This window comes from Rhea americana, unplaced genomic scaffold (assembly GCF_003343005.1).
Source record: "Rhea americana isolate MKP2758 unplaced genomic scaffold, rheAme1 scaffold_18, whole genome shotgun sequence".
NCBI classification, from domain to species: domain Eukaryota; kingdom Metazoa; phylum Chordata; class Aves; order Rheiformes; family Rheidae; genus Rhea; species Rhea americana.
Window position 1 is genome coordinate 6404797 of NW_028185927.1, and position 27131 is coordinate 6431927.

The following is a 27131-nucleotide window of genomic DNA, read 5'->3' on the forward strand; positions in this document are numbered from 1 at the left end:
GAGCTTGATAATGTGAAAGAAATTTTACACCAGAGTGTTTCTGAAGATTTGCTTATAGTAAGAGTCCTTGGGTGTCACATCCATTAATGTACTGAAGGGGAGGGAAAGGAAACTGTCACTGTTGCTGGCACCACATCTGTTACATGTTAATGCAATGCATCAGAGTTCCTGTTAACGACCTGCAAGGACCAGGGAGATTTTTAATCTGTCTTTTGCTCAAGTACTCTGGCATATTGTGCTTATGCTTTGGTTTAAACTGTTTGTGGGCTAGGCTCTCTTGGTCAGGGGTCAGGAAGAACTGTTTTACTCCTTCATCGGATTGTCGGGGTCCATTGGATACTGTCTCTGAATGTGGCCTGCTACGGAACATGAAAATGGGGATGTGGATCATCTGGAAATTTTATGCTATTTGCTGAARTTGAGACTTAAAAGATTGCTGATGCCTTTGACCTCTGCTGTTTTGTTTCTGTGCTATATTACAGCTTGACTTTGGGTCTTCTACCGTAATATTCCTTCATTAGCAGTTTCTTTTAAAAGAGGTTGGAAAATGTTTTGTGGTTGGTGATCTGTACGAGGTAGCTATTTTGTGGGCCCATTTAAACAAGATCTCTTGCTTATATTGATCTGTGCCCAACAGGCCTGTACTAAACAGCTTGATGGTCCATTTCTGTCCTACTGTTCACAGCCTAAAACGTTTGGGAGTATCTGGGGTTCTACAGAGGGCAAAGATCCTTGGTGCCTTTGAATCCTGCAGGAGCTATCAGCTCCAGCCGTACGGGCTCCAGGACTGAGCACTGGGCTGTAGCTCCAGACCTTAGAGCCCTGTTGCTCAGAGGAAAACAGCACTTCCTGATCTTTTGTATAACTTACTATTCTCTTTCTATTAATTGTATTAATTTCCTTGTGTGGAGAGAGCTTTGGCTGCTAACTAACACCTCTTCTGTGCTGGTGGGGCTGCGGCAGACGCGTACCTGTCGAAGGCTGACATTTACAAAGCCCTGGGCGACTACACGCTGGCACTCATCAACTACAGCGCCGCGATACAGTGCCGCCCGGCGGACGACGATATTTATTTCAAGAGAGCGGAGCTGTATTTCGAGGAAGATAATTTATTATTGGCCATGGATGATTATGCCAAAGTAAGCTCATCTTTTTGTATTATTGCAATAATGTAGTAATTTTGTGTAACTTAATGCGGTAACTTTAATAAATTTAACTGCATTTGGATAGATCTGGCAAGCAGTTTGGAGAATGATTATCCTTTCAAATAAATTTTTTAAGAAATCAGTGCTGTGGAAGTGAATATGTAATTTCTGTTCCTCTTGTCAGATAATTTAGTTAAGTTACTGAATGTCTACAACTTACGAGGCAATTGTAAGCTTGTGTCATTGGTTTTGTGTTTCACTTTTATAGTTAATGGAAATGACAAAAGAAATTAAAGGACAAGAGCATGAAAAAGGAAATCTGAGAATGCAAGAATATACTTTTTATGCTTGTTGGATAAGATTTTTAATCATCAGAAATAATAATGAATAACATCATGGTTTTTGCATTTTTTTTTTATTGTAGTGTTTTCAGTATAACTCAAAAAGAACAGATGCACTTATGAAACATGGAATACATTTCTTTGACCGTTCAGTTTTGACTACAGCTATTCAGGATTTTACTGCTGTGATCAAGGAAGACCCTACCAATGCTCAGGCGAGGTAGAATATATAGCTTGACAGAAGTATTTGAATTTTAAGTGGATTACTAAAATAATATGTAGAAGATTGAATATGCATTAAATAATAATAAAGCAACTGCATTTCCAAGGAGATGTCTAATAGAAATAGAATAAGACTTCTAGGGCATCATATTCGCTGGGGAATCTTTGTATTGCTTTAATGACTTTGGATTAGTCCCTAGACCTTAATTTAGCTAAGCACAGAACCATGTGCTCAGATCCCACTGAAGTTATGCAAATATAGAGTCAGTTGGACTTAAGCACATGCATATGTGCTTTGCTTGGATGAGCTGGATTTAAATACATGCTCAAAGTGAAGAATGTTCTTAAGGATTACATAGTTCTGTGCCTAATATCCACTGGTTGCCCTGATGCTTCTAATTTAGCATTTTGCTGACTTAATGTTTTCTGTAAAAAAATTTTATTATGTGGATGGGAAATATCTTTATTTTTCAGTTAGAATAATTATTTGGGGTTTGACTTATACAGACTGAAAAAAATTCATGATTTGGACAGTAGTAAATTTGACTTCTTTAAGAACATTCCTGCAAAGATTTTACATTCTTTCTGTACTCTAAGTTGAATTCGTGAATATTAAGTTAAAATGAAAGTGGAGATTCAGCACTAGATTATGATACCTCAGTTTGTGTCAGCATGCTCTCTCCTTGGGATGTAGATTTCTGAGCTGCTGTTGTAGTCATGAGCTAGTTGATAGTCAGCAGACACTAGATAGACTGAGTGTGTATCTAAGGTCTTCCATAAATTCTGAAGGTCTATTCACCTGAGCAGCCAGTAAGTGTGTACTTTTGGATGAACTGAATTGCTCTCATCTCTTTGGATTATGTTGACTCAATCTTCATCATCCATAATGAAAAGTTAGACATCTAACATATGTTGTAGACATCTACAAATAGATACAGGCCACAGGACTTTGTTCCTTCTGACTTGGTTTATTAACTTCAGAAACAAAATTGAATGTTTATTCTTCAACACTTTTTCAAAGATAATTTTAAGATTGCAGGACAAAAACAATGGAAGAACTACTAAGTTGACTCAGCCTATTAATATTATAGATAATAGGAATATTTTTGTAAGGGAAATTATATTTAGAGAAACTTTTCTTTAAATTTTTTTAAACACTAGGCTGTATCGAGGAAGAGCATATGTTAAACAACAGCGGTATAGAGATGCAATACAAGACTTATCAGCAGCACTTCATCTAGACCCTTTCTGTTGGTTGGCATTCTACTATAGAGGTTGCATACTACGACACATTGATCCGAAAAGAGCTGTGCAGGACTTCAGTGTTTCTGGTATTATTTGTTTCTTTTGATGCTTGAATGCATTTATCGTTAAAAAGGGAAATGACTGTTCACCAGTAATTACTACTTTTTGATATCACAAATACAGCAGTTATTTCCTGCTGTAAGTATTGAAATGGACTGTAGTTACTCAGCACTTGTAATAACTTGCTTGTTATCACTTCTGTTAAGGTTGCTATTAGATATTGGCTCTTACTGTTGTTGTTACCCTTTCAGTTATTTTCCCTCTGAAAGTGAAGCTTTCCTGCATCACTGTAACATTTTGAGTGGAGGTCACTGGAATGTGTAGTCATGTTCTTGAAGGCATTTCATGCCACATGAAACATTTGTGTTATGATCTAAAATGTTATCTCTGTGATATTTTATCAAACTCCAAGAAAGTTAGATTAAGAAGTAATGCATGAATAAGCTATATAGAGTAACAGAAATACATATGAATATCTGAACAGTTGATTTTTATTCTCCTCCTCCAACAGTGCTCATCAATGACACTCAGGAAAATTTTTGTTCTTTTCTTCATCGTGGGATCGTTTATTCAGAACAGTGTCAATGGTCACTTGCAATCTGTGACTTTGAAAGTGTCCTAGCATTGGACAGGTGATTAGACTCAAATTTTAATATATTTTGTGTATATTCTGATTAGCTAGTGCATAAACACACTAATAAAGGAAAGTAGAATCACAACTGATATTCAGAAAATAGATTAGAATTAGTGCAGACATAAACAATAATGTCATTTTATTTTAGTATTTTTTGCCTCATTTACTTTAATGTGACTATAATAATAATTGTTAATTTAACTTTATTTTGTCTTATATGGCAACATAACAAATAATTTATTAAGTTTTGGAAGACAGAAGATGAAATTGAGTCCTAATTACAGTTGATCTTTCATGCCTGAATAATTTTATTAGTCTTTTGGGAGTGAAATTTTCTGCAATGCTGGTAGAAAAACCAAACATAATTTCAAAATAAAATGCCACAATATTTAGTTTAGCAAAGGCCAATAGATGGTGTTACTGAAATAAAAAATTACTGCTTATAATCTTTGGCAGTTGGTGACTGAAGCTGACGTGGTTCTTGTGAATTGTATTTCTTCCTGCAGCTTAAAAATACATTAGATTGTGTCTGTAGCAGCCCTGCCATGCAAACAGTCTTGCAATGTGCAACAAGTTTCCCATACCAGTTAGCTGTGTTACCTGTTCCCTGGAGATGCCAAGTTCTTTTCCAGCCTCAGGCAACCTCGACAGTCCTGTCTTGAGCCAGGGTTTCCATGTCCAATCTTCAGGTGTTAGGCAGGCCTAAGTACCCTCAGCTCTTCCTCTTTGCTCGTTCTGCTGGAGGAAGCTTGGCACTTTGCCTAGAAACTGTCTGCGTGAGAGGGGTGCACAGGAGACTGCAGGTCTTGGAAACCCAGGCTGCCAGCAGCCGGCCGAGTGAAATGGAAAAAAAGAATAGCAGGCTGGATGGAACAYGCCTGTATTTTGTCAGTCTTGTAAAACAAAAATGCTTTTTTTTTTTTACTGTTGAAGAATTCAGCATTTCTTGGTATGAGTGTGTTTTCTTACAAAATTACCAACTAGGACTATTCCTAGTCCAGCTTCCATGACAAATTTGTCACCATTTCCTTACAAGTCACTTTTGGAGTGCTGATTTTGGTGATCAGAGAGCCTCTAGTGCATAGCCAAATGTAGCAAGCTGACCAAAGCCTGCAGTGTTGAAGCTRTTCTAATGAATGTTTGTCTGAAGGAGGTAGTTTAATATTGGTAATGTCATTCACTGTGTAGATATGCCTACATTAGTATCTGGGAGAATTTATTTGGCAATCAGTAATATGTCTTGTGGTTATTGCATGAAATTCAGAGTCTAGCTTTGTAAAATAGATATGTTGTAAATGGCATAAAAGTTGATGAAGCCTCTGTAAGTCATGGTAAATACAATGACGTTTCGTGAGACACCTTTAACAAAGGGGGAATAAAAATCTGTTTTTAGATCTGTCGTCTTTGCTTACCTAAACATTGGTCTGATACTGCTGTTACATCTGGATCAATACTATAAAGCTATTCAGCAGTTTACTAATGCCATTGAAACTGATCCCCGAAATGTTCGAGCCTATTTATGTAGAGCCCAGGCATATCATAAGGTAAGACATTCCTTTTGCTTTTATTTGTCATTCAGTGTTGCTTTATTTATATTTACGATTATGTGAGCATTTTAACACTTAGGCCTTGGTGTTACAAAGATGTTAGAACATGCTTATATACTTCAAGTAGTCTTTACCACTGTAATAGAATTACATAAATTGTAACTATTGTAAAATACTGTTGGTATGTGATGCAATGATGTCGCATATTACAATGTGTTTTAAAGTTATCTTTTTATGTTAGTGCACATTCAATCTGTGTTGTAATAGGATGTATTTTTAAAGTATAAAAATTTTGAAATTACAATTTTTATAAAAAATTTTCTTCAGAATTCTCTTTTCAGGAAACTTAAATTTGTTTCACTACAAATAGGAAAGAAAACATTTCCAATATTTTAATTTCTGTGAAACTGGATGTTTCCTATTCTGCATGGGATTTCAGAATAGATTCAGTTAGCAATTATTTGAGATCCTCTTGGGAGTGAAAAGAATGGAGTGTGACAGTTTGAGATTGTCATTGACAGAATTGAAACAACTGTTGTATCTCACAGTGCTTAATTTGTTTTCAAATTGGTTGGAGAGATTGCTTAGATTGTTCATTTGCTTCCATAGCACATCTAAAGGAAATGACTTTGAGCTCAGAGTCTATCCAGGTTGATTGATTATATTCTTTATTTGATTCTGTCTTTAATAAGCCCGATAGGTTGTGCTGGAGGTCATCTACCAACGTTCAGATTGCTTTTGTAGTCTTATTAACAGAGTTTAGATAACAGAAATAAATAAAGCAGCTAAATAAGCTGAGTGCGTGCATTCCATTATTACTATTCTTTGATGATGGTTTCCAGAGCAGTTATCCTAGGTGGATGTATCAATCCTTGGAGCATTCATCGTAATGATCTGCCATTGCCTCAGCTTCTGAAGGACCGTGACTGGGATCACATGCACAGACACTTGGGAAAATAAATGGTTAGGTTCATTGCAACAACTAAGATTCATCAGGATATATGTACATGTGGATCTCATAACCTAATCTCCTTCCCAGTAGTCCAGAATTGTCTTATTTGAATTTTGGAACAATAAAAGAACTGTCTGGTTTTTGGTTTTGCACTGTGGGAGTGTATGGAAATGTGGAGCAGGCATGTTTGGACCTTTTCTGAGCTCCTGTGCAGAGGGTATATATGCCTAATGAATTGGCATCATGTGTGCAATGCATCCTGCAGAACCACAGTTACACAGAAAGGTTAATTTTCTTCAAACTGCATTCATATTAGCAATTAAGTTGCTGGTTTTTATTTTATTAATTACAGATTCATAATTTACCAAATGCTGTGAAGGATATAAATCGAGCTATTCATCTTTATCCAACTAAATTACAACTGTACATATTAAGGTAGGAAAGTGATTGAAGCAWCTGGTTGAAGACTGGTTGATGACTCTGTTGCAGATCTGAACTTTAAAAAATTCRTAATTTAAATGTTTTCCCCAAGTGGATGGATTTTGCCCTGATTTGTCAGTAGAATCCACATAATAACAAAGAATAGGAAAGATTGAGTCTGGGGCTATTTAGACTTCTATTCCCTTCTCCTCCATCCTCTACCCAGTGGGAAGCATCCAGCTTTACCAAGGTCAAAAGTGCCTACGTAAAGCTGTTTCCTACCCTGACAGGCAAGTGCAGCTGAAGAGGAAATTCTCGGATATAATTCTTTAAGTAAAAAAAAAAAAAAAAAAAAAAAAAAAATTGTTTATTAGGTTCCAGTCAGTAATGCTGTACTTTCCAACTCCTAAGAGAGGATTGCTCAGCTGTCTCCAAGACAGCTGTTTGGCTAACAGAACCTATTCTACTAATGGTTATAGCTGAAGAAGACAAAATCTCTGCTGGTCTTTGAAATCAGACTGTATCTATCAGCTATCAGTCTGTGATGGATTTTGGAAGCAGCTTTAAGATTGTCACAGTTCTTGAAATATTGAGATATGATGGAAACAAAGAGGAAAAAACCTTGACTGTTTTTATTGGAAGACAATATTTTTTCATTTTATGCTAAAGAAAGCAAATTGTAGTTTTTTAATCTTCTAGCAGTATTTGCACTTTGGAAAAAAAAAATACTTGGAGATAGCTCTGCTAATTGCATCCAACAAATATTTCATTATAGGGGAAAATATTTAATGGAAATGAAGAAATATGAACTAGCAAGTTTATGCATTCACCAAGTTGCAGAAATGGATGAAGGTAATGTCAATTTGCCTAGGGATTTGTGAGCCATGGTAACAACCTGTAAGCAAGGAATTGTTTAAAAAGTTAATCTCAAGGCTAGTTATYACAAATCAGCTAAAATATGGATACTTACTGTCTAGCACATTTTGTTTGTGTGTCTATAGCCTTTAAAAATAATATTGATGTATATTATTACCAATAGGATCATGTGTGATTTCAAAATTTCCTGTATCTTTTGTGTGCTTGTCATTTTTTACTTCCACCTGATTTCTCACATTATGGAAATATTGAGTAAAGATTCTATTTTGTTTTTACATGTGATTTTTCCTTACAAGATACCAAATTGATTTATGACTGAACCTTCTTAATGCATCTGAACGGTTAAAATATTGCAGTATAGTTATTCTTGTTATGTGCTGGGCATAAAGCAGCACACTGTATCAGACAAACGTCCTGTCTCTGGTGGCAACTAACAGTGAATACACAGGGTATAAGAATATAAAAACAAAGTAAGCACATGGCGATACTTCCACAGAGCAAAGCCTTCTTAGATGTGAGGAAAAAAAGGTAAAAATTTGCAGATGCTTAGCACTTAAACTACACTTGCTGATAATTGACTGTTCGTTTTCAGACTTTTATATGTAAGTAGTTGATATTTTTATGGCTGCTAAAGCAAACACATTTTGACACTCAAATATTTTGATAGCATTTTGAAGTTTATTTTTTGAAGTTTCAGCTTTTCCCTTAAAGGCATTTTATACTGGACAATGTATAGATTGAAGAAAGAGAGAGAACTACTTTTCATGATGTTTTTCTTCCAGGATCCTTCAAGTCTCAGCCTGTTCAGCAAGCACTCATTCAGTCATTTTGTCAAAATCACGATAAAGCCATGGAGTACTTATGTGAAGCTATTGCAATTCAGCCTGAGCCTTCAGTGTTTGTTCTCCTAGGAAAAATACAAATGAAAGCCAAGAAAACTAAGGTTAGTAATGTTTACATTGTATATATGTATGTAAAGCAAGACAATGTTTTTATTTCTGTGTTCTTTTAGTACTTTGAGATGCCTTGTTATGTAGGTAAAAGTTCCCAGTATGTGTTTAGATTATAAGAGGTGAATAAGACTTCAACACCATAGTCATGCACCACTAGAAGTTCAGCATAATTAGGCAATTTTAATGTTAAAACCTCTAAGATCATCTATTAAAAGGTTAAATTATGTAGATTGGGATCAATTATATATCCTAATYCTGCTTCTTTTGAAATAAAGTGACACAGAAGTATGTCTAGCATTTTTTGTCTAATAAAATTTAGTACAAAAGTTTAATTTGTACATGTAAAATGAATATCTAGCGTACAGTTATAGCTAGTTTCTCAACTTTTTTAATATTCTTATATCATAGGGTTTTTGCTCTTGCAGTTAGCCATTGCTCTTGGTGCAGTCCTGTTTATTTATACAAAATGTACAGAGCCTGGTTTCCCTGAACATAAAAAGAACAAGCAAGAGCTAGTTTCAAAAGCCTTTAGTCTACCTATCCATAGAGCTCTGTTTTTTCTTTTCCTCTTAACCTTATGTTTGCGACTTCTTTTTAAATGATTATCAGGTGTACACTTAAAAAAATACATACTGCTTTTTTTTTTGTTTTGTTTTGTTTTGTTTTGTTTTGTTTTTACCGATAAAGCCTCTTGGGCCACTCAGCTTTTTTGTTAGGCCTGGATGTTTTATTCATCTCAGACGGTAATGGAACATGACTGGTTCTGCTGTCCTTCAAAGAGGAATGCCAGGTGGCATTTAAGATGGCAATCATTAATACCCTTCAGTCCAACCCATTTCAACTCCTGTGGTTAAGAGGATGTGTGTTAGAGTCCTTTCCTGATTTCTTAGAGTGTTTCTCCCAGATGTGAAGTCTTGCACCACTACCTCCCCTGGAAAGGAATTTCAGAATCCTTCTAGTATGGGAAAATTGTCAGACTTCAGGCTRTACTGCCCTGAGAATCAGCTGTGCCATTAGGATCATGCCTGAGGGAGTTCAGACATCTACAGTTTTTTGTTTCTTAAACTATCAGGCTTTTTTAATAGTATGAAGAGAGGGAAAGGTTTTTAAAATAGCAGGAAATGCAGACTTGTATCWTTTAAAACTTCTACTGTTTTGATGACAACTTAGGCAGGTGTAGTATTTGTGGATACTTGTGTGGGCGCTGGGATTTCAGGCTGATCTTTTCGAACAAATGCACCTTTATTTTGACAGACTCATTTAAGAAAAATTGCTATAGTACTTTTACTCTTCTTAATATTTAAACTTTCAACCTTTAGACAAAGCCAGTTTCTGGAGGTCCAAAAAGAAACTGTCTCAGAGGTCTCTGTCAGTATCATTGTCCCTTTCTAATCCTAAAAGGTTAGAGAAATAGCTTATCTTGAAGTAGTCTTAATTTCCTGGTTGTTTTCCTTAACTCTCTTTTAAAACCAAATCATTATTAAATATTCATAAATTGTTGCCCAGATCTATGAGGCATAATAAGATTTTGAGAGGCTACTAACTTAAATTAAATTGCTTTAATACCTGAGCAGGATGGATCTTTTCAATGTGTTACTTAATGGGCAATACATTTCTGCAAGTTATATATGGAATAAATAGTTTGTCTTTAGATAAAGAAACCAGCAGCAAGTATTTCATTATCACCAGCTACCATCAAAAGGTGTACCTCCTTTTCCTGAGAAGAGGAAATAAGTTATAAGTAAAATTAATTAATGAATAGCTATATTTATTTATTTCTCTAAATAACTCTATAAATGAATAATCTGTTATTTCTCTACTGTGTACAGTAGCTTCTTTGAAACATAAATGAATCTCGAAGTTTTTTCTTTTTTTTTTCTGATCTGTTGTTTATATGAAGCATTCAGAGATCAAGAGTGTGACTACCTCTAGCAACACCAAGGGAGCACCAGACTAAACATTTTTATGTTAATGTTCCTAAGACTAAGGAAAACTTTAAAAAAGAATTAAGAATGGCTAGTAAGTCTTGTGGACGTTCAGTCAAGTGCTTTACAACTATGAATATTCTTTGTATTGCAGAATGCTGTGGAAAGTTTTAAACAAGCTATAAAGCTTCTGATCACCTCAGCAAGAATGCTACCTAATACATTTGAGGCCGCAGAAATGTATTATCTTATAGGCCTGTGTTATATGGAGCAAGTAAGTTTATTGCAGGTTAGTATCAGTTATGTAGGCTGTATTAGTCTTTCAATTTATTGTCTGTAAACAACAGCTATGAAAACTGAGTAAAGGATTTTAATATTTTAAAGAGTCTCCACAATTTTTTTTGCTCATGATGTACAGGAGACTGTCTTGCAAGTTTGTGAATCAATTTTCCAGCGTTAATGTTACAATCTGCTGTCATCCTGTTGGAGCAGAAAGTAACATGAATTTCTTACCTATGTATCAGTGTTTTCACAGATGCCATAGATGAAAAAAAAAAACTATGCTCGTAGAGGAGTAAGAATGGTTTAGTAAATTGGCACTAAACTTGGACAAGAGGATTCCTGGAATATTGTCTGAGTTATGGCACTGATTGCATAATTGTTTTATATATTGCTGTTCAAAACACCCTTAACTGATTCCATTTGACCTTCATCTGATGTATGATACTTTTGATAAATAAACTATATTACCTAAGAAAAATATATTTACCTAGTTTTAGTAAAATAAATAATTCTAACTATATTGGAGGCTTCTTTCTTGAAAGCCRTATTGAAAGCCTATCAGTGAGCTTTGTGTAATGCCCAGTGTGGGTTCATATCAMCGTTTCTGTTTCAGTGTATAAGTTCCATATGTTTCAGTTATAGATCTGCTAAAAGGTTCAAGGTTGAAACTAGAAACATTTGATTTATCATAATTTCATAGGCAAGGAGAACCATTTCTTGCCTCGTCGGCCTCTAAACCTGACAGTCATAATTGATATCCTTTTGTAGGAAGGCTGTAAGAAGTATCTGAAATGTCTAATGTGGTGATACCTGATAATCACAAGAGGTRACTTTCTGGGTCAATATAGCTCTGGTATTACAGCTGTATATGCCAGGAAAGCTCGTGACTTTGTAAGTTAATGTGCAGTGTAGAGGGAAAAACTATCCAGATGGATTTTAAAGGAGTTGCAGGTTAGCCATGTTTGTTCATTGTCCATTATAATAAATATTTCACTGTTTCCACTCTTTATAGATAGAAAACCATGTGCATGGTTAATCCTTTGCAGTCTCAGTGAAGAAGAGATTATTAAATGGGTTAGATTGTACCACACTGTGATTATGATTGTGTTATATAGGGCATTAAACATTACAAATTTTTTAGTAGCGGTAAGCAGATGAAAACAGTAAAAAGCAATGCAGATACATGTTGGGTTCTAACTACAAAACTACCTGTGGTTTAAACTACATACAAAYGGAGATCATGTTTAATCTAAATGGTATGTTACCCTTTCAGGCCTGTGATGCTTTTAGTATGGCTATCAGACTACATTCAAGTTATCCGGATGCTTTCTATCAGCGGGGGCTGTGTAGAATGCAACTTGGACAAGCTAAGTGTATCCTAGATTTCAATCGAACACTTGCACTTTGCCCATCACATTTCCAGGTAATATAAAGAATCCTGGTAGCTTGTTTCTGTGAGGCACTTCAGGATGAGTTCAAAGAATAATGTATTCTGCATTTATGGGTATACTGCTGTTTAATCTAACAGCCAGCACTCTATTTATTGCTCATATTCTTTTTCTCGGAATGTCAGATGTAAGAATATCAGAGCACCTTTTCCATCTTGTGGTAGCAAACTGTTTTTGCTTCAAAGCAACTTCAAAGATCTCCTTTAAGGAATAGTTTGCCCATCACTTGGGCTTTTTGTTTAGAATGCGTCTGTCTGTTTAATAGCCTTTCTTTGGATATTGTTTTTTTCAAATCTAAAGACTTCAATTTTTGTCTTGTTTACTCAAACACATATTTGTTTCAATTTTCTTGCTACTTTTCATTATTATAATTGAGACTTCATACTTTTTTTTCTCATATGAATATGGTTCATAAGATGTATGGTTTTTATGAAGCTTGTCATTCCTTACTTTTATTTAATGCCTATCTTTTAAAAACCTAGCTTTTTTAGCATTATACCACATCATCATTCTGTCTCAATTTCTACAGGCATATATGAGTCGTGCTATTTACTATGGAAGTAAAGGCAGGTACTCTAAGGCAATTCTGAATTGTAATGAGGCTATCAAAATTCATCCTAACAGCGCGAGAGCTCATTTTTATCGAGGAACTTTGAAGTATCACAATAAGGTGGGAATGTTTGCTATCGCTGTACATTTGAATGTAACACACAATTTATTAAAGCTGGATTCATCTGGGATCAAGAAGGTGGCATGGAACACCATGCATGCCAAGACTGCAGATGCAGGCTGTGCTGGTGGTGTAAGAAGGAGTCTTCAGCTCCTGTAGAACCTTTGATAATCTATCCTAGTTACTACTTTATTCTTGAATAGTGGTAAAAGCTTTGGAAAACAGTGTTGCTGGTGGAAGGGAGAAATTCTACTTGATTAATTTTTTGATTTAATTGAACCCTAACTTGATTACTTCCCCTCTGAAGCCACTTTCTGTTCATGCTAGTAAAATTAAGGATTGATTATGTATTGTATTAAATGAATATGATATAAGCAAATACTAAGAATGTTTGGCTTGCCCAAATAGAGCTTCTACAGAAGTGTTCCCACTGAAAAGGACTGCAGTAATTAGTCCATAGTGAAAATCATGAAATAGTAGGATGCTTTCCTGTGCTGATGAATAAACAAAAATATAAACCATGAAATGAAATTTTACAATAGGCTTTAATTTAAGGAAAAATATGTAGTGCTGTGAATTGTGAATTATAATTTATACAAAGTGTTTTTGCATGTGCAGACATACAAAGTTGCAATTGAAGATCTTTCCAAAACTATTGACCTCAACAAATCCTGCATTTTGGCATATTATAACAGAGCAGTTTGTTATCATCAAATAAAGGATTTCAGAAAGGTATAGTACTCATTTTTTTTTTTTTCAACAACACATGGTCACTCAATTGTTCATAATAGCCGTTATTGATTATCAATTAGAATTAATCAGGAGAAGACTATATCAAAATTGTGATTTGATGCACCTACAACCCTCATTCACATATTTCAACTTCTGTTGACCTGCCAGTCAACTGCCCCTAAATGTTTTTACTTCCTAGCTTTGTTGTATGCCAAAGGCACAAGAGAATACACACAGACACAACACAACTTTGGGCTGTGAGGAAGAGCATACCAAGATATCTTTTTTATGAGGTCTTTTTTCAGAGGTCAGACTAGTTCTCAAGTATGTGAGTTAAGGAATCTGAAATCAAATCATGGTCTTGGGCAAGGGCCTTGTGGTTAAGTGAGCAAGAATGATGCAGATAGATAAAGAGAAATTGTAGATTACAGTAAATTAAAGTAAAACCTTAAGATATGAAAATGATACTTCCACCATTTGTAAGGTATTATAAATCATTCTTAATCACTTTTCAGAAAAGCCAGTTCAAGTCCTGTCATTGGGCAACACTGAGGAAAGACCTCCATCTTTTTTACACTCTCCCATCAAATATTTATATGCATTGATAAGAGCCTTTTCTTCTCCAGGTTAAATAGTCCCAGCTCTTTCTACTTCTTCTCATATCACAGATGATCCAAGCCCTTAATCATCCCTGTGGCCTTTTGCTGGACACTCTAGCATGTCTGCATCATGCTTGTACTGGGGAGCCCAGGACTGGACCCAGCACTCCACGTRTGGCCTCTCCGGTGCTGAGTGGAGGGGAAGGATTGCCTCTCTCGACTTGCTGTCAGCGCTTGTCCTAGTACAGTCCAGTAAGCTGCTGGCTGCCTTTGCTGCAAGGGCACATTGCTGGCTCATGTCCAGCTTGTTGTCCACCAGGACCCCCAGGTCCTTTCTGCAAAGCTGCCCTCCAACCAGTCTGCCCCTAGCCTGTACTGGTGCATGGGATTATTCCTCCCCAGGGRCAGAACTTCACACTTCCCTTTTTTGAAGTTCATGAGTTTCCTAACTGCCCATTTTTTTTAGCCTGTCAAGGTCCCTCTGAACAGCAATGCAATCATCTGGTATAAATATGAGGGAAGTAGCAGAAAAAGTGTAGTATAYAAGTGTAGCACCCAAGAAATCTACCAGATTTAACAAGAACTGGATTGTTTTCTGTAAAGTTGATTCTGGTTTTAAAAATGGCAAGGAATAGGGCTTCCCTTAAGTGGCTAATATATGGAATATTGCTTTTGTGATATTAGCCCTAAACTGCCTGATTGTTTCTTACTACACTGTGTGAGTTCATTCTTCAAGTGAAAAAAAAAAAGAATAAGAATATAACTTCTTTAGATCAAGCATTGCTAGAATATTGTTCAGTTTTGATAAACTTGTGAATTGAGGCTTTTCCATTCTATACTTACCAAAACTTAGTTAATATAGCTAGTTCTTAGATTTTTCAGTAGTAATATATCATATTAACAATATTTAATTAAAGTTCCTTACTTTGATATTAAATCCCGATTAATGGATTTAGAATCATTAAAAACAAAGTTTTAAATAAAATTGTGGACATAACATTTAGCTCTAGGAGAAAATAAATTTTATTTCTAACTTCGAAATATATGCAACTACAAAAAAGTTTTAATTATGTCAATATTTAATATATTTTCTTTGCTGTTGTAGTCTGGAAATGGTATATATGTAATCATAAGAGGGCTTCAAATGCAGTTAAGTTCAATCTGCAACATTGAATCGTTGTTATAGTCGAATTGAAGCCAATGTATATGTACATGATTTGTAGGAATTTAAAATTTTGTTTTTTAAATTCTAAAGTATCATTGTATTCCCCTGAATAAGTTATTGCTTAAAATACATATGTTTTTGTAGGCTTTGAAAGATTATGGAATTCTTCTCCTGCTTGAGCTGAGTAAGGAAATAGTTTTTAAAGTGTTAATTAATCGTGGACTACTCTATGTGGAACTTGGCGATTATGCTAATGCATGTGAGGTACGGATCCTTCTTTGTTTACAGGAAAACTGGATTTTTTTTTTCTGTCAGTTATAATCCATTGCTAATATGAAGACCAATCTGCTGATTTCTGCTTTCTTCTAAAGTAGTCTGTGCCCAGTTCTCATTTGCTTAACATCTAATGGTGCTCTGGCAGCAAAGCGTGCAAATAAAATGCAGTTTTACTTGTTTTACAACAATTTTGTATGGCTAGATTTAAGCATGGGAGTTGTACAAAATTTAATAAGGAAGAACCTGATTTTTCTTTTAGTCTTAGAAGTCATTTATGTTGAGTCTAAATGCATACAAACTCATACTTAGAAGCCTATGTAAATAAAGGGTTCTGATTAAGTGGGTTTGCTCTCYTTCTGTGTGCGTGTAAATGACTTTTTGTTGAAAGGGGAGGAAGAGTAAAACCCCGAGTTAATTTTCTTAAAAGTAAGAAAAATGTATGTGATCCTGAATGACTCACAACTGAGGTGACTTTCACTGAGACTCCATCTGGTGTAGCAATAGCAGGTTTCAAACCTAACAGTGCTAAACRTCACTCTTTCAAACATGTTTTTTCTTATTTTTTTAAACTTAAATATTTTAACTTTTTAAAAAGTTTGAATTTCTTTCCTTTAAAGCGGAGTGTTTTTTTTTAAAAAATATAGCTGATAAAAATGGAGGCATTTGTTGCCTCCATTGCAGAATAACAGCTGTAAACTTTGATATCTTTGTTATATGTTACCAAGAATTTCAGCATAGGCAGTTAAAATAGAGTAATATTTCTTATCTCCAAATATAGATTGAAAAATGAATATGAATCCCATTCCAGTGACCCAGAAATGTTCCATTGGAAATACACGACAAAAGCCCTTTGCGRTTGATAGACCTTGCGTAGAAATAAGTGAAATAGGGCTGTTGCTTTGTTCCTCTCGCCCATGCTTCAAGATGCATTTGATCAGAATAGCTCATATAAGAGACTGAGGTGGTGCAAGGTGATGCACAAGGGCAAGGAAAGGAGACTGGGGAATTGCGGTAATGGGGCAGAACCAGCAGAATCAACAAAAAGTTCTTGGAGAGAACTGTGAAGTATGGAGCAACCTGTCGGGGTAGCAGCCAAAGACCAAACCCGGTCTTTGGAACTTTGATGCTGCTTTTGCTCTGCTCTGCACACAGAGCAGAGTGTCTAGTTCAGACTGCGCGTACAAAGGTTCCTCTTAGCTTGGTTGGGAACCCTTTTGAAAGGCTTCGGTGGATTGGAGCAGTGTGTCTCAGTAGATTTTCAGAGGCAGACATATTACTTTACGATACTAATTTGAACAAACAAAAATWGAGTTTGTAGCTGCAATTCAGTGGATACATCAGATAAACGACTTACTACATACTGACCGCTTTGCTATGCGGAGACTAAAGTGCTTCCTTGTTCATAACTGAAATGTTCCTGTCTGATTTTGGAAACACCCGTGGATTTTGACAAATGGTCTGAATGTTAGTAAAAGGAAAAGTCAAGTCTTGAAAACAGTGATTTATAATAAAAATGCCATCATGAAAGTAACTAGATAATTTTATTACTGGAGCAGTTTGAATGAAATGGTGTGTAGCTGAATAGGTGTTCAGTATGTATGCRTAAAAATAACAATTTAGATAAGGTATTTCTATTAAACAAACAAACAACACCTCTCTGGATTTTTTTTTATGAAAATGATGCCTCTAGTTTCCTGGGAAATATGATCTCACATAATTTGAAAGATTTTATTTTAWTAAAATCTTGGACATTAAGTATGATAACAGTTTTTACAATTTAATACATTTCCTGTTCTCTTAAAAGTGTAATGTAGTGTCAGAAGTCATCTCCCTTTTCAGATAAAAATATAAAATTGTTTTGCTAAGACCATAATTTTAAGTGAAGTGAAACAATACAAATTTATATGTTTTAATATCTCTTCAGGATTTCAAAGCAGCAACACTGCATAGTCCATTTGATAGCCAGATCTTCCAAGCTATTGGGATCTGCTATCACAGGTAAGATGGGTGGTTTTGTTTAATGCAGAGTAGGGATAGGGAGCAACTGCTGAACTTGATACTGCAGCACACTGAGAACTGGAAGAAGGGTGAGTGGCTAAAATGAATGGGGAAAAGAATAAATTATGTATTTTTCAAGTTTACCTAAAATTAGGCTCCCCCTCCCCCTTTTGGGGACTTCTGTTACTAGCAATTATATGTTCATGGCAGAATTGGAAAGAAATAGGGCAATAAAATAAATCTAAGAGAAGGACTGAAGAATGAAGAATTATGAGAAGTAAACAGAGATATAAATCCCTACCCTTGAAGGGGATTGGAAGTAATATAAAGTTGTGTTAGTTTGTTCAGAATTAGTTAGGATTAGATCTGCAGTTTGTGCTTTAAGGCAAAGCAAAAGCCTCAGTGATTGTCCTTGCATGAATTTTTTTATTTTGACGTTCTGAGGAATAGTTTCATCAAAATTAAATTTATTTTGAAAGATTAAAATAAATCTGTTAAATCATTAAAATAGATACAWTTTGGAAGAATTAAGTACATCAGTATTTTAGTCCACTTATCATAGTGACAGCTGGAGTCCATAGATGAGCGTCTTGTGARATAATAACTGTGCTATAAAGGAAATTTTAATAGCTAAATGCCAGCTAGTTTAGTTTTATCTGTTTTATCACTGCAGAACCGTGTTGCTGCTGAAGCAGTGTGGGGATGGATGTATTCAGGATTTTAGCATCAAAATTCTTGTGTTAGTATGCCTGTTGTTAGGGCATGTACTTTGTACCTTTGTACTTTGACATATTAAAATTTTATACGTGAAGATATCTACTAGCATTCATTGACATTTAACTTGTTTAATACTTTTTTATTCCTTGCTGGTATACCCTAAGTGTGTTAAGTTTTGTGTCTTTATCTAAGGACAGAATTCTACAGTTGGCCTGCTTTCAGACCAAAATGGTCTATGCCTGAGCATCAGCTGCTTTTACCCTGCAAAAGTATCATAGTTTKGATGTGCTCAAGAGCTGGTGTGAGAAAAAACAGAGAGAAGCTTATATTAGAAGCAAATTATTTATGGTTGAAACAGCTGTGTCTGAACAGACYAACCAAAAAGCATGTGTGGTCGTGACATTTGGACAGCATGAATGACTCAGCTAAAGTCTACATTAGAATCTGCTGTGTACAAATGTTGAAAAAGTAAAATATTGGCCCAGCAAAAGCTAGTGAGACTTGCTGTTTTCTTCATTGGGCCAAGGATTTCAAACTGGAGTTTGCAAGATTTTAGGGTAACTGCCTTCACTGATCTAATAAACATCAAGGAGCACATATAGAAAGTAAAACTAAGGGAAATAAAAAATTTTGTACCTCATAAGAATTGAGCTATTTTCTGAGGTAATTATGTAGTAGTACTTGCTGATCATTCATAAGTTGAGAAACTCATTTATAAAATTACTAAAAAGGTAAACAGAGCTAATAATCATGAATATATCTATTTTTAGACTTAATGAGTTTGAAGAAGCTGTGAGAGCATTTAATCAGGTTCTCAAACTAGATCCTGTTTCTGTGGATGCCTACGTTGGAAGAGGAAATTCATACATGGAAAGCAGACCTGAGGCTGATCGTAAACAAGCACAGAAAGACTTCTTGAAAGCGCTTCACCTGAATCCGAAGTGTCTGAAAGCCAGAATTTGCTTAGGATATAACTTGCAGGTAACACCAAAATTCATTATAAGTAATATATGTAATCAAAGAAAATAATATTATTTTTGTATGTATATATTTATACAACAGAAAACATCTAAGGCATCAACAGGATAAAATAATCCATATACTTAATGTAGATCTTAGTCTCCTTTCTTTTTAAATTATTCTCTTTTCACATTTGTGCCCAATCTTTTTGGAGATTTGTTCTTTAATAATGTCTTATCAAGTAACTTGTCACTCCAGTCTTCAAGAAGGGCAAGAAGGAGGACCCAGTCAACTATAGGCCAGTCAACCTCACCTCCATCCCTGGAAAGGTGATGGAACAGCTCATTCTGGATGTCATCTCCAGACATAYRGARGARAAGAAGGTGATCAGGAGTAGCCAGSATGGATTCACCAAGGGGAAATCCTGCTTAACCAATCTGATAGCCTTCTATGATGGCACGGCTGGCTAGGTAGATGAGGGCAGAGCAGTGGACGTTGTGTACCTTGACTTCAGCAAGGCTTTTGACACWCTCTCCCATAWTATCCTCCTAGATAAGCTCAGGAAGTGTGGGTAAGACAAGTGGACAGTGAGGTGGATTGAGAACTGGCTGAAAGGCAGAGCCCTGAGGGTCGTCATCAGTGRYGTGGAGTCTASTTGGAGGCCTGTGGCTAGTGGCGTCCCCCAGGGCTCAGTACTGGGCCCCATCCTGTTCAACTTCTTCATCAATGACCTGGATGAGGGGACAGAGTGTCTCCTCAGCAAGTTTGCTGATGATACCAAGCTGGGAGGAGYGGCTGACACACCTGAGGGCTGTGCTGYCATTCAGAGAGACCTGGACAGGCTGGAGAGTTGGGCAGAGAGGAACCTCCTGAGGTTCAACAAGGGCAAGTGCAGAGTCCTGCACCTAGGGAGAAATAACCCTAGGCACCAGTACAAGCTGGGGGCTGACCTTGTGGAGAGCAGCTCTGCAGAGAAGGACCTGGGAGTGTTGCTGGATGACAAGTTGACCATGAGCCAGCAATGCCCTTGTGGCCAAGAAGGCCAATGGTCTCCTGGGGTGCATTGGGAAGAGTGTTGCCAGCAGGTCGAGGGAGGTGATCCAGCCCCTCTCCTCAGCCCCGGGGAGGCCTCATCTCGAGTACTGTGTCCAGTTCTGGGCTCCCCACTACAAGAGAGACATGGAGCTACTGGAGAGAGTCCAGTGTAGGGCTACAAAGATGATCAGAGGGCTGGAGCACCTGCCCGATGAGGAACGGCTGCGAGAGCTGGGCCTCTTCAGCCTGGGGGAGAGAAGACTGAGGGGGGATCTGATCAATGTGTGTAAGTACCTGAAGGGAGGGTGTCAAGGGGATGGGGACAAACTCTTTCCAGTTGTCCTGTGTGACAGGACAAGAGGCAATGGGCAGAAATTGAAGCACAGGAAGTTCCGCCTGAACATGAGGAGGAATTTCTTCCCCGTGAGAGTGACGGAGCACTGGACCAGGTTGCCCAGAGAGGTTGCGGAGTCTCTGTCTCTGGAGATCTTCAAGGCCCGCCTGGATGCAACCCCGTCTAACATGCTCTAGGTGATGCTGCTGAGCAGGGAGGTTGGACTAGATGATCTCCAGAGATCCCTTCCAACCTTACTGATTCTATGATTCTATGAACCTCACACTCATTTGATTCACATATATGGTGCTCTAATCAACTAAGTACAGTGATTTTTTTGTATAGGAGCTATTTATTGACATAAAAAGTGGCCAAAATGTTGACAAATCTATGTAAAAAAAATCTTACAAAATACAATGCTAACTAATTTGTTAAAATCCCTTGGAAAAGGACATATGTATAATGATCTCTGAAAACTACTTAACTACATTCAAAAATGAGCAGTCCTGCATTAACAGAGAGGTGTGTGATATGCCTGACATTTTTTTTCTCCATGTCTAATTCTTATGATTTTCCTACTGTGCTTTATTATACCTGCCTGTCTGAAAAGTCTTGAATTTTGGCTGTTGTGAATTAATTTTTGCCAGTGAGGGACTAATGTTAGTGACCTGTTTTGGGTCATCTTGGGTAGATGTTATGCAAATTTCCTTTTACGGCTTTGCCCATGCACTTGATTTCTAATTAATGCTTTTGCAGTGCTTTATGAAGTACTAAGTAATAGAAAAACCTATAGTGACTACCTCCATAAGTAACAGGATACAGGTTGGAATTAGACATCTCAGGTACGGGGGCGTAGCCCAGAGTGGGGCCCTGTTTGGCATTTCATRTACTTACTCTTGTGGACGTACTGCAATTCATTTTAGGCTCTTGGAAAATTTCAAAAAGCTTGGAACCAATTTACAATTGCTATTGGCATTGATCCAAAATGCCATGCTGCCTATGATGGACGAGCTTCAGTCTGTCTTCAGATGGGYGAAACTTTTGCTGCATTTCAAGATACAAATGCTGCATTAAAGGTAAATGCTAGCTTAAAGTGATTTTACTAGAATGAACCTGTTGTTATAAAGCTGGCTAATACTGTATATGAGTAGTTGACAATTTGTATTAGGYGGTGCATTTGCATTTTTAATGAATGTATCTTTGAGAAACAAAGTTACTGTAAAAGTGTGAACTTTTTCTAAATAAGCATATGTCTGCTATTGTTTTTCAGCTCACTACCACTGCTCCACTGCTAACAAATCGGGGTGTTATYAATCAGTGTATGGGATACCTATCCTGTGCTATGAGGGACTATCAACATGCAATTTCTGTTGACCCTGACTATGCCTTAGCCTATTTCAATGCAGGAAATATCTACTTCCATAATCGCCAGTTTTCACAAGTAAGTCTCTTTATACCATCTTCAGAACTCTTCTGTAAATGCTGTYGGTATCAAGCTACTTATAAATATGTTTAACTTGAACTTTTCTTTCATTGAATTTCATAGTTTTTGTCCTCTAACTGGAGATGAATTAATCTGTGGCAATTATTAACGAATAGTTGCCCTAATACCGGACATTTTATTATTGATGTAAAATTTCAGTGAACTGAAATTAATGACAACTATGATAAGCATTTCAAAAATCTATAAAAATTGGAGGTACCCGAATTCTCCTGATTTTTCTGTAAAACCAGCCAACCTAAGCCTTATAGTTGCCCTGTAAAGTATGGCAAATAGAGATTAAATAACTTGCCCAGATTCATTATTGCACCATGAGAAGAGAATGAAAAGAATCTCCTGCTACTAGGCTTAAATCAAGAAGTTGGATCTTTCCCCTGTTGCCACAGTAATTTCAGTTTGAAATCACCTCATTCTGCTGAAATGCAGTGGAGATCTTCAAATATAGAAGAGTTGGATATGGAAATTCCTCCTGCAGAGACTTTGAAAATTGCTTGAAGGCAAGGACCATTTATTTCTCTCTGCCTGAGGAGGCTCTAGCACTGATTTGTCCTTTGCTCTTCCTGTCACACTTTCTGGGCATAGTCTCAGTATTATTCTCCTGTTTGATTGGAACTTTGTGGTCTGGCAGCTATGGAAACCCAGGACCAGTGCTCATGCTTCAGCACGTTTCATCTACTGAAATTAATTCTCTCTCAGATTTRCATCTGTGAGCACTTCAGCTTGCAGTTCGTGTATTGAGGTGTTCATTATGTACAGGCTTGGCCAAAGATTCTAAATGTAGATAATTTGCACTTTGTGTAGCAAAAGAAGTAGATATCTGTAATTAAACAACTTAATATTCTTGTATGTTTCTCTGAGTCAGACTCCTTCTTGCTCTTGAGCATTAGTTAGACTTCGATCAGAAATTTCTAAGGAGTTCAAGGTCAGTGCCCTGCATATGGCTTCTCCTGTGGTCATGTAATTTCTTTTCCTTCTGTGTSTAGTATCATTCTTCCATGACCGGTCTTCCAGAGGCTGTTCTTCCTCTTTCTTCTGCTTCTCTGATTCCTTACTCTGCTCCCAGATGCTGTCTGATTATRAAGATGTTCAAGAATAGGTGTTGCATTATAAATTCATACTCTAATTCATGTTGAATTTAGTGCATAGTTCATTTCTTTTGCACTATAATTATGATTCAGCGTAAGCAGATACTCTCCTTTTTTTAAAAGTCTGTCTGAGTGGTGATAAATTGACCTATTTGTGGATAGACATGCTGGTGCTGTGCTTCTCTCTTCTATGCACAAAGAACATTAAGCAGAACAAGTAAGGAATTATGAACATAAACAATTTTAAAAAACAAACCAGAATTTGCAATCTRTACATAAATCATTTCCTCAAATTTTAACAGTGTATTTTGTCTTCAATTCATATATTTTGTAGGCCTATAACTATTATTCCAAGGCATTACAACTTGACCCAACAAATGATTCTGCTGTTATGAATCGTGCTATTACAAATACGTTATTAAAAAATACTAAAGAAGCAAAAGAAGACTTTGAGAAGGCAATTTGCCTCTGTCCATTCTCTGCAGCAGTATATTTTAACAGGGCAAATTTCTAYAATGGATTAAAGCAATATGAGCTAGCTGAGAAAGACATTTCAACAGGTAATCTTTATTTACCAGACATGATTGCATTTGGTAGCATACTAACAATTATGATAACAAATTACTTGGCTTTATTTCATAGTTCAGAAAGTAGGTGTTTATTTTTGTTAATATATTTTCTAATTACTTTGAGAACATACTATGATGTTATTAARAAGAGGAGGTTAAAGTAAATGTGCTGTTACTTTTTTCCATTCTCAAAACTAATAAGAATATGCAGGATAGAAAAGAAAGTATTTTACATAATGTGTATCATAGCAGCTGAACAGAGTCCTRCTTTTAAATGGAATTGTACCAAGAAGTTGTAGAAAAACACTATACTTAAAAAGTCTGGAGAACTTGAGTACGTGTTGAAAAATCTAGATGCCTGGAAAAGGGCATGCAGGTAGCTTGTTTCACAGACAAACGTGGGATTTCGTGAGTGTGCTCTTTTTGGAACGAGTTTTGAAACGGTCTTTGGCTTCTGTAAGCTCGAGCTTTTTTGAGTATGTTCTTACAAAGCACCTCGACATGAATCAACTCTTTTGAATGCTGACTTTCACGTGATTTGGGTGATATTTTTATATTGGGAGTAGACATGGTTCAAGGAGAACAGGAGCTGAGCTAAAATTTTGTCCTGATCTTAGTAAAATACAAACCTTTTGTTCAAAACAACTGAGCTCTGTTCCTCCCATTACTACTACTTGCATTGCTATTAACATCAGATTTGGCAACTCTGGATACAACAACAACAACAGTTACTAAAGCTATGTATATTTTGTATGAATTTTATAGAAACCAAATATATTAATGTGACTTTGATATTGACTGTTTAACACTTCACTGTACATGTAATGACCTTTGCAGAAAGAGTAACTTGTATCAGATTTTTTGAGAAGTTAATCTGTTTACTTTCACAGTGAAGCTTGTCAAAATTATATTTTTACTTTGTAGCTTTCATGACTAATATTTTTATTGTTAGATGTTGAAAATTGACTAGACTAGGGAACTGATTGATTTTCAGCAAATCTCCTCTAACAAAGAATTTTAAAACAGCAGATTATTTCAGCCACTAACTTCCAAGAATTCCTTGCCATGTCCTAAAGTTGATGTTTTAATTTTTTGCTCTTAGATTTTGTTCCTGTTTTCAAGGAAAGGTTATTGTCCTAAAGTTGATGTTTTAATTTTTTGCTCTTAGATTTTGTTCCTGTTTTCAAGGAAAGGTTAGTTTCTGCTGTTGGGACAAAATTGAAGTGGGGTTCATAAATGGCATCAAAAAGGAAAAAAAAAAATCTGGAGTATAAATATTACAACAAGGTTGTCTACTTCTTGATGTAAAGTTMATTAGTTTGATTTCTGTTTTCTCTTGTGAAAGCTTGTTTGGAAAAGATTTTGGGTATTGACATGAGCTTTCTTCTGGTRCATGCTTATTTTTATAATCATATAAAAATGTAAAAAAATGCCTGAATCTCTATTTCTTATTTTTTTATAGCATTGTCAGTTCAGCCCAATGATGCCTTGATGTATAAATTTAGAGCTGATATTCGTGGCAAACTGGGTTTTAAGAAAGAAGCGATAGATGACTACAAGCAAGCAATCASCATTCAAGAACAGATTAATTCCATGTGAAAAGATGTCATTCTAATACCACGTGGCTTCTGTTCACAAATTTCTCAGATTTGCAGTTAAAAAGAATTCATTGCATGCAAAAAAATTATGTCTGTCTTTATTCTTACATATTCTATGGACATTTTATTTTCCTAAATGCACCTGATTCAGTGCAAAACTGACCAGAGTTATTTAAGGATAGAATGCTGCATTTAATTTTTATGAGCATTAGGTYGTTCTTTATTTGTTGAGGCCAAGAGAGAACTGGTTGCGTCACGTGGAAAATGAAGAAAAGATGAGAAGAATTTATAAGCAGAAGGCCTTAACTGTATTGGTTATAAAAGTAGGAGAAGGACTAAATCTCCCCAAATACAAGTGCTTATAGTGATGTAATTAATAGGTATGTATCACCTAGACCATCTGGGARGTAGCAGTTCTAAGAGGGCTGCCAAGTGCCAGTGTCCGCCAACCAGGTTGCTTTCTTCCTGATCCTCCTTCTACACCTCTTCACGAGATTTCCTACTCCCTCCCACTCATATCATAGAGCAAAGCCTTTGTTCGAGGTATATATGTTGCAGTGTGTGAGATCTACTCCAGCAACTGAAATTTGAGAAGCACCTGGTTTGGTTTGTGAGTAAAGAGATGAAGTTATTTGCTTAAATATATTACACTTTGTCAGTTTGATGGGACAGGTAAAAATGTATAAATGATAGATCACAGTTTTGTGTTCTAAGTGATAAGAATGAGCTTGAGGAACAAGTTTCAGCTGACTTTATCATGATTGTTCATCTAAACCTGGAGACTGAAATGTGAATCTGTGAGACCAAAACTAAAAAAACCCTAAAAAACTAAAAAAAAAACTAAAAAAAAAAAAAAAAAAAAAACCCTATCCATATATTAAATTAAATTAAACCCACCAAGTATGGCATAGCTGTAGTTGTAACAAACAGTTATCTTATCTTGAGCCAGATCCTCATATAGTATGGTAGGATAGCATAAGGGTGAAGCAAAATAGATGCCTTTTTGTCTCAGAAAAGAGAATCATAGAATCAAGTAGAAGAAGGAATCTTAAGTCCTCATCTAGAATAGGAAAAGTCCTGTGATTTCAAAAGATGGAAAGATTTTTTACAGGTATAAATGACACTTCAGTGCCTACTCCCAATATAGGAATTAGATATGTAACCTCTGATTAGGCTTAGATGTAAAATGTTATCACTTTTTCTCTTGAAAGGGAAGAAAGGAAGAATGAGGGGGACCTTCAGAAYAATAAAGCTAACCCACGTGGATCTGTGCCTGTAACTGCATAATCTTCTGTACATGGAATAATCCATAGGTAGCAGAGAATAATTCACAATAGAATCAGAAGTAAATAATCTAATTCATATGAAATSATTATCTAAGATTGTTATAGGTCCATTTAATTTTATAACTGACCTTTTTTATACTCTTTGACTCTTTAAGTGATTTTTTTTTTCCTTTATGTGTTATTGAGAAGAAGGTAAAGTTGTTATCATTGCTTTGTCTCAAAGAATTGCATTTTATTTTCTCCAACTGCTTAACGCATTGCTGTACACTACTTCTGTATAATAGCTTTTCTTGCATGCCTGTTCAATATATGTTTAGCCAATGTAACAAATAGTGACTGGAATGTTTGCTTTGTTCTGCTATCTAAATTTTTGCATTTGTAATATCCCATTAAATTTAAAAGTTCCTATGCCTGTCACCTTATGACATTTGGAATGAAAAAATTACTATGGAAAGGAAAATCAACATCTCATAGCTAAGGAGCAGATAACTCAGTAAAGCATTTCACTCTGTCCCTACTCTCGTTAATTCTCCTCTTTTCTTGCTGTTTAATAATA

At 36.0% G+C, this 27131-nt stretch overlaps 1 protein-coding gene across 1 annotated transcript in view; it reads left to right on the plus strand.

Moving 5' to 3' along the window:
- The window catches only part of TTC6 (tetratricopeptide repeat domain 6), a 59593-nt gene extending 34058 nt beyond the window's left edge, over positions 1 to 25535 (plus strand). The window contains exons 14-32 of the mRNA XM_085301718.1: positions 964 to 1139; positions 1570 to 1706; positions 2870 to 3039; positions 3525 to 3645; positions 5041 to 5191; positions 6499 to 6581; positions 7342 to 7418; positions 8225 to 8385; positions 10475 to 10609; positions 11876 to 12025; positions 12580 to 12720; positions 13339 to 13452; positions 15361 to 15480; positions 17417 to 17490; positions 18978 to 19188; positions 21460 to 21612; positions 21807 to 21977; positions 23457 to 23682; positions 25154 to 25535. Coding sequence (XP_085157844.1) covers positions 964 to 1139; positions 1570 to 1706; positions 2870 to 3039; positions 3525 to 3645; positions 5041 to 5191; positions 6499 to 6581; positions 7342 to 7418; positions 8225 to 8385; positions 10475 to 10609; positions 11876 to 12025; positions 12580 to 12720; positions 13339 to 13452; positions 15361 to 15480; positions 17417 to 17490; positions 18978 to 19188; positions 21460 to 21612; positions 21807 to 21977; positions 23457 to 23682; positions 25154 to 25290 — 2708 coding nt within the window. The 3' untranslated portion in view covers positions 25291 to 25535. The remainder of the gene's footprint in view (positions 1 to 963; positions 1140 to 1569; positions 1707 to 2869; positions 3040 to 3524; positions 3646 to 5040; positions 5192 to 6498; positions 6582 to 7341; positions 7419 to 8224; positions 8386 to 10474; positions 10610 to 11875; positions 12026 to 12579; positions 12721 to 13338; positions 13453 to 15360; positions 15481 to 17416; positions 17491 to 18977; positions 19189 to 21459; positions 21613 to 21806; positions 21978 to 23456; positions 23683 to 25153) is intronic.
- Positions 25536 to 27131: the final 1596 nt, after the last annotated feature.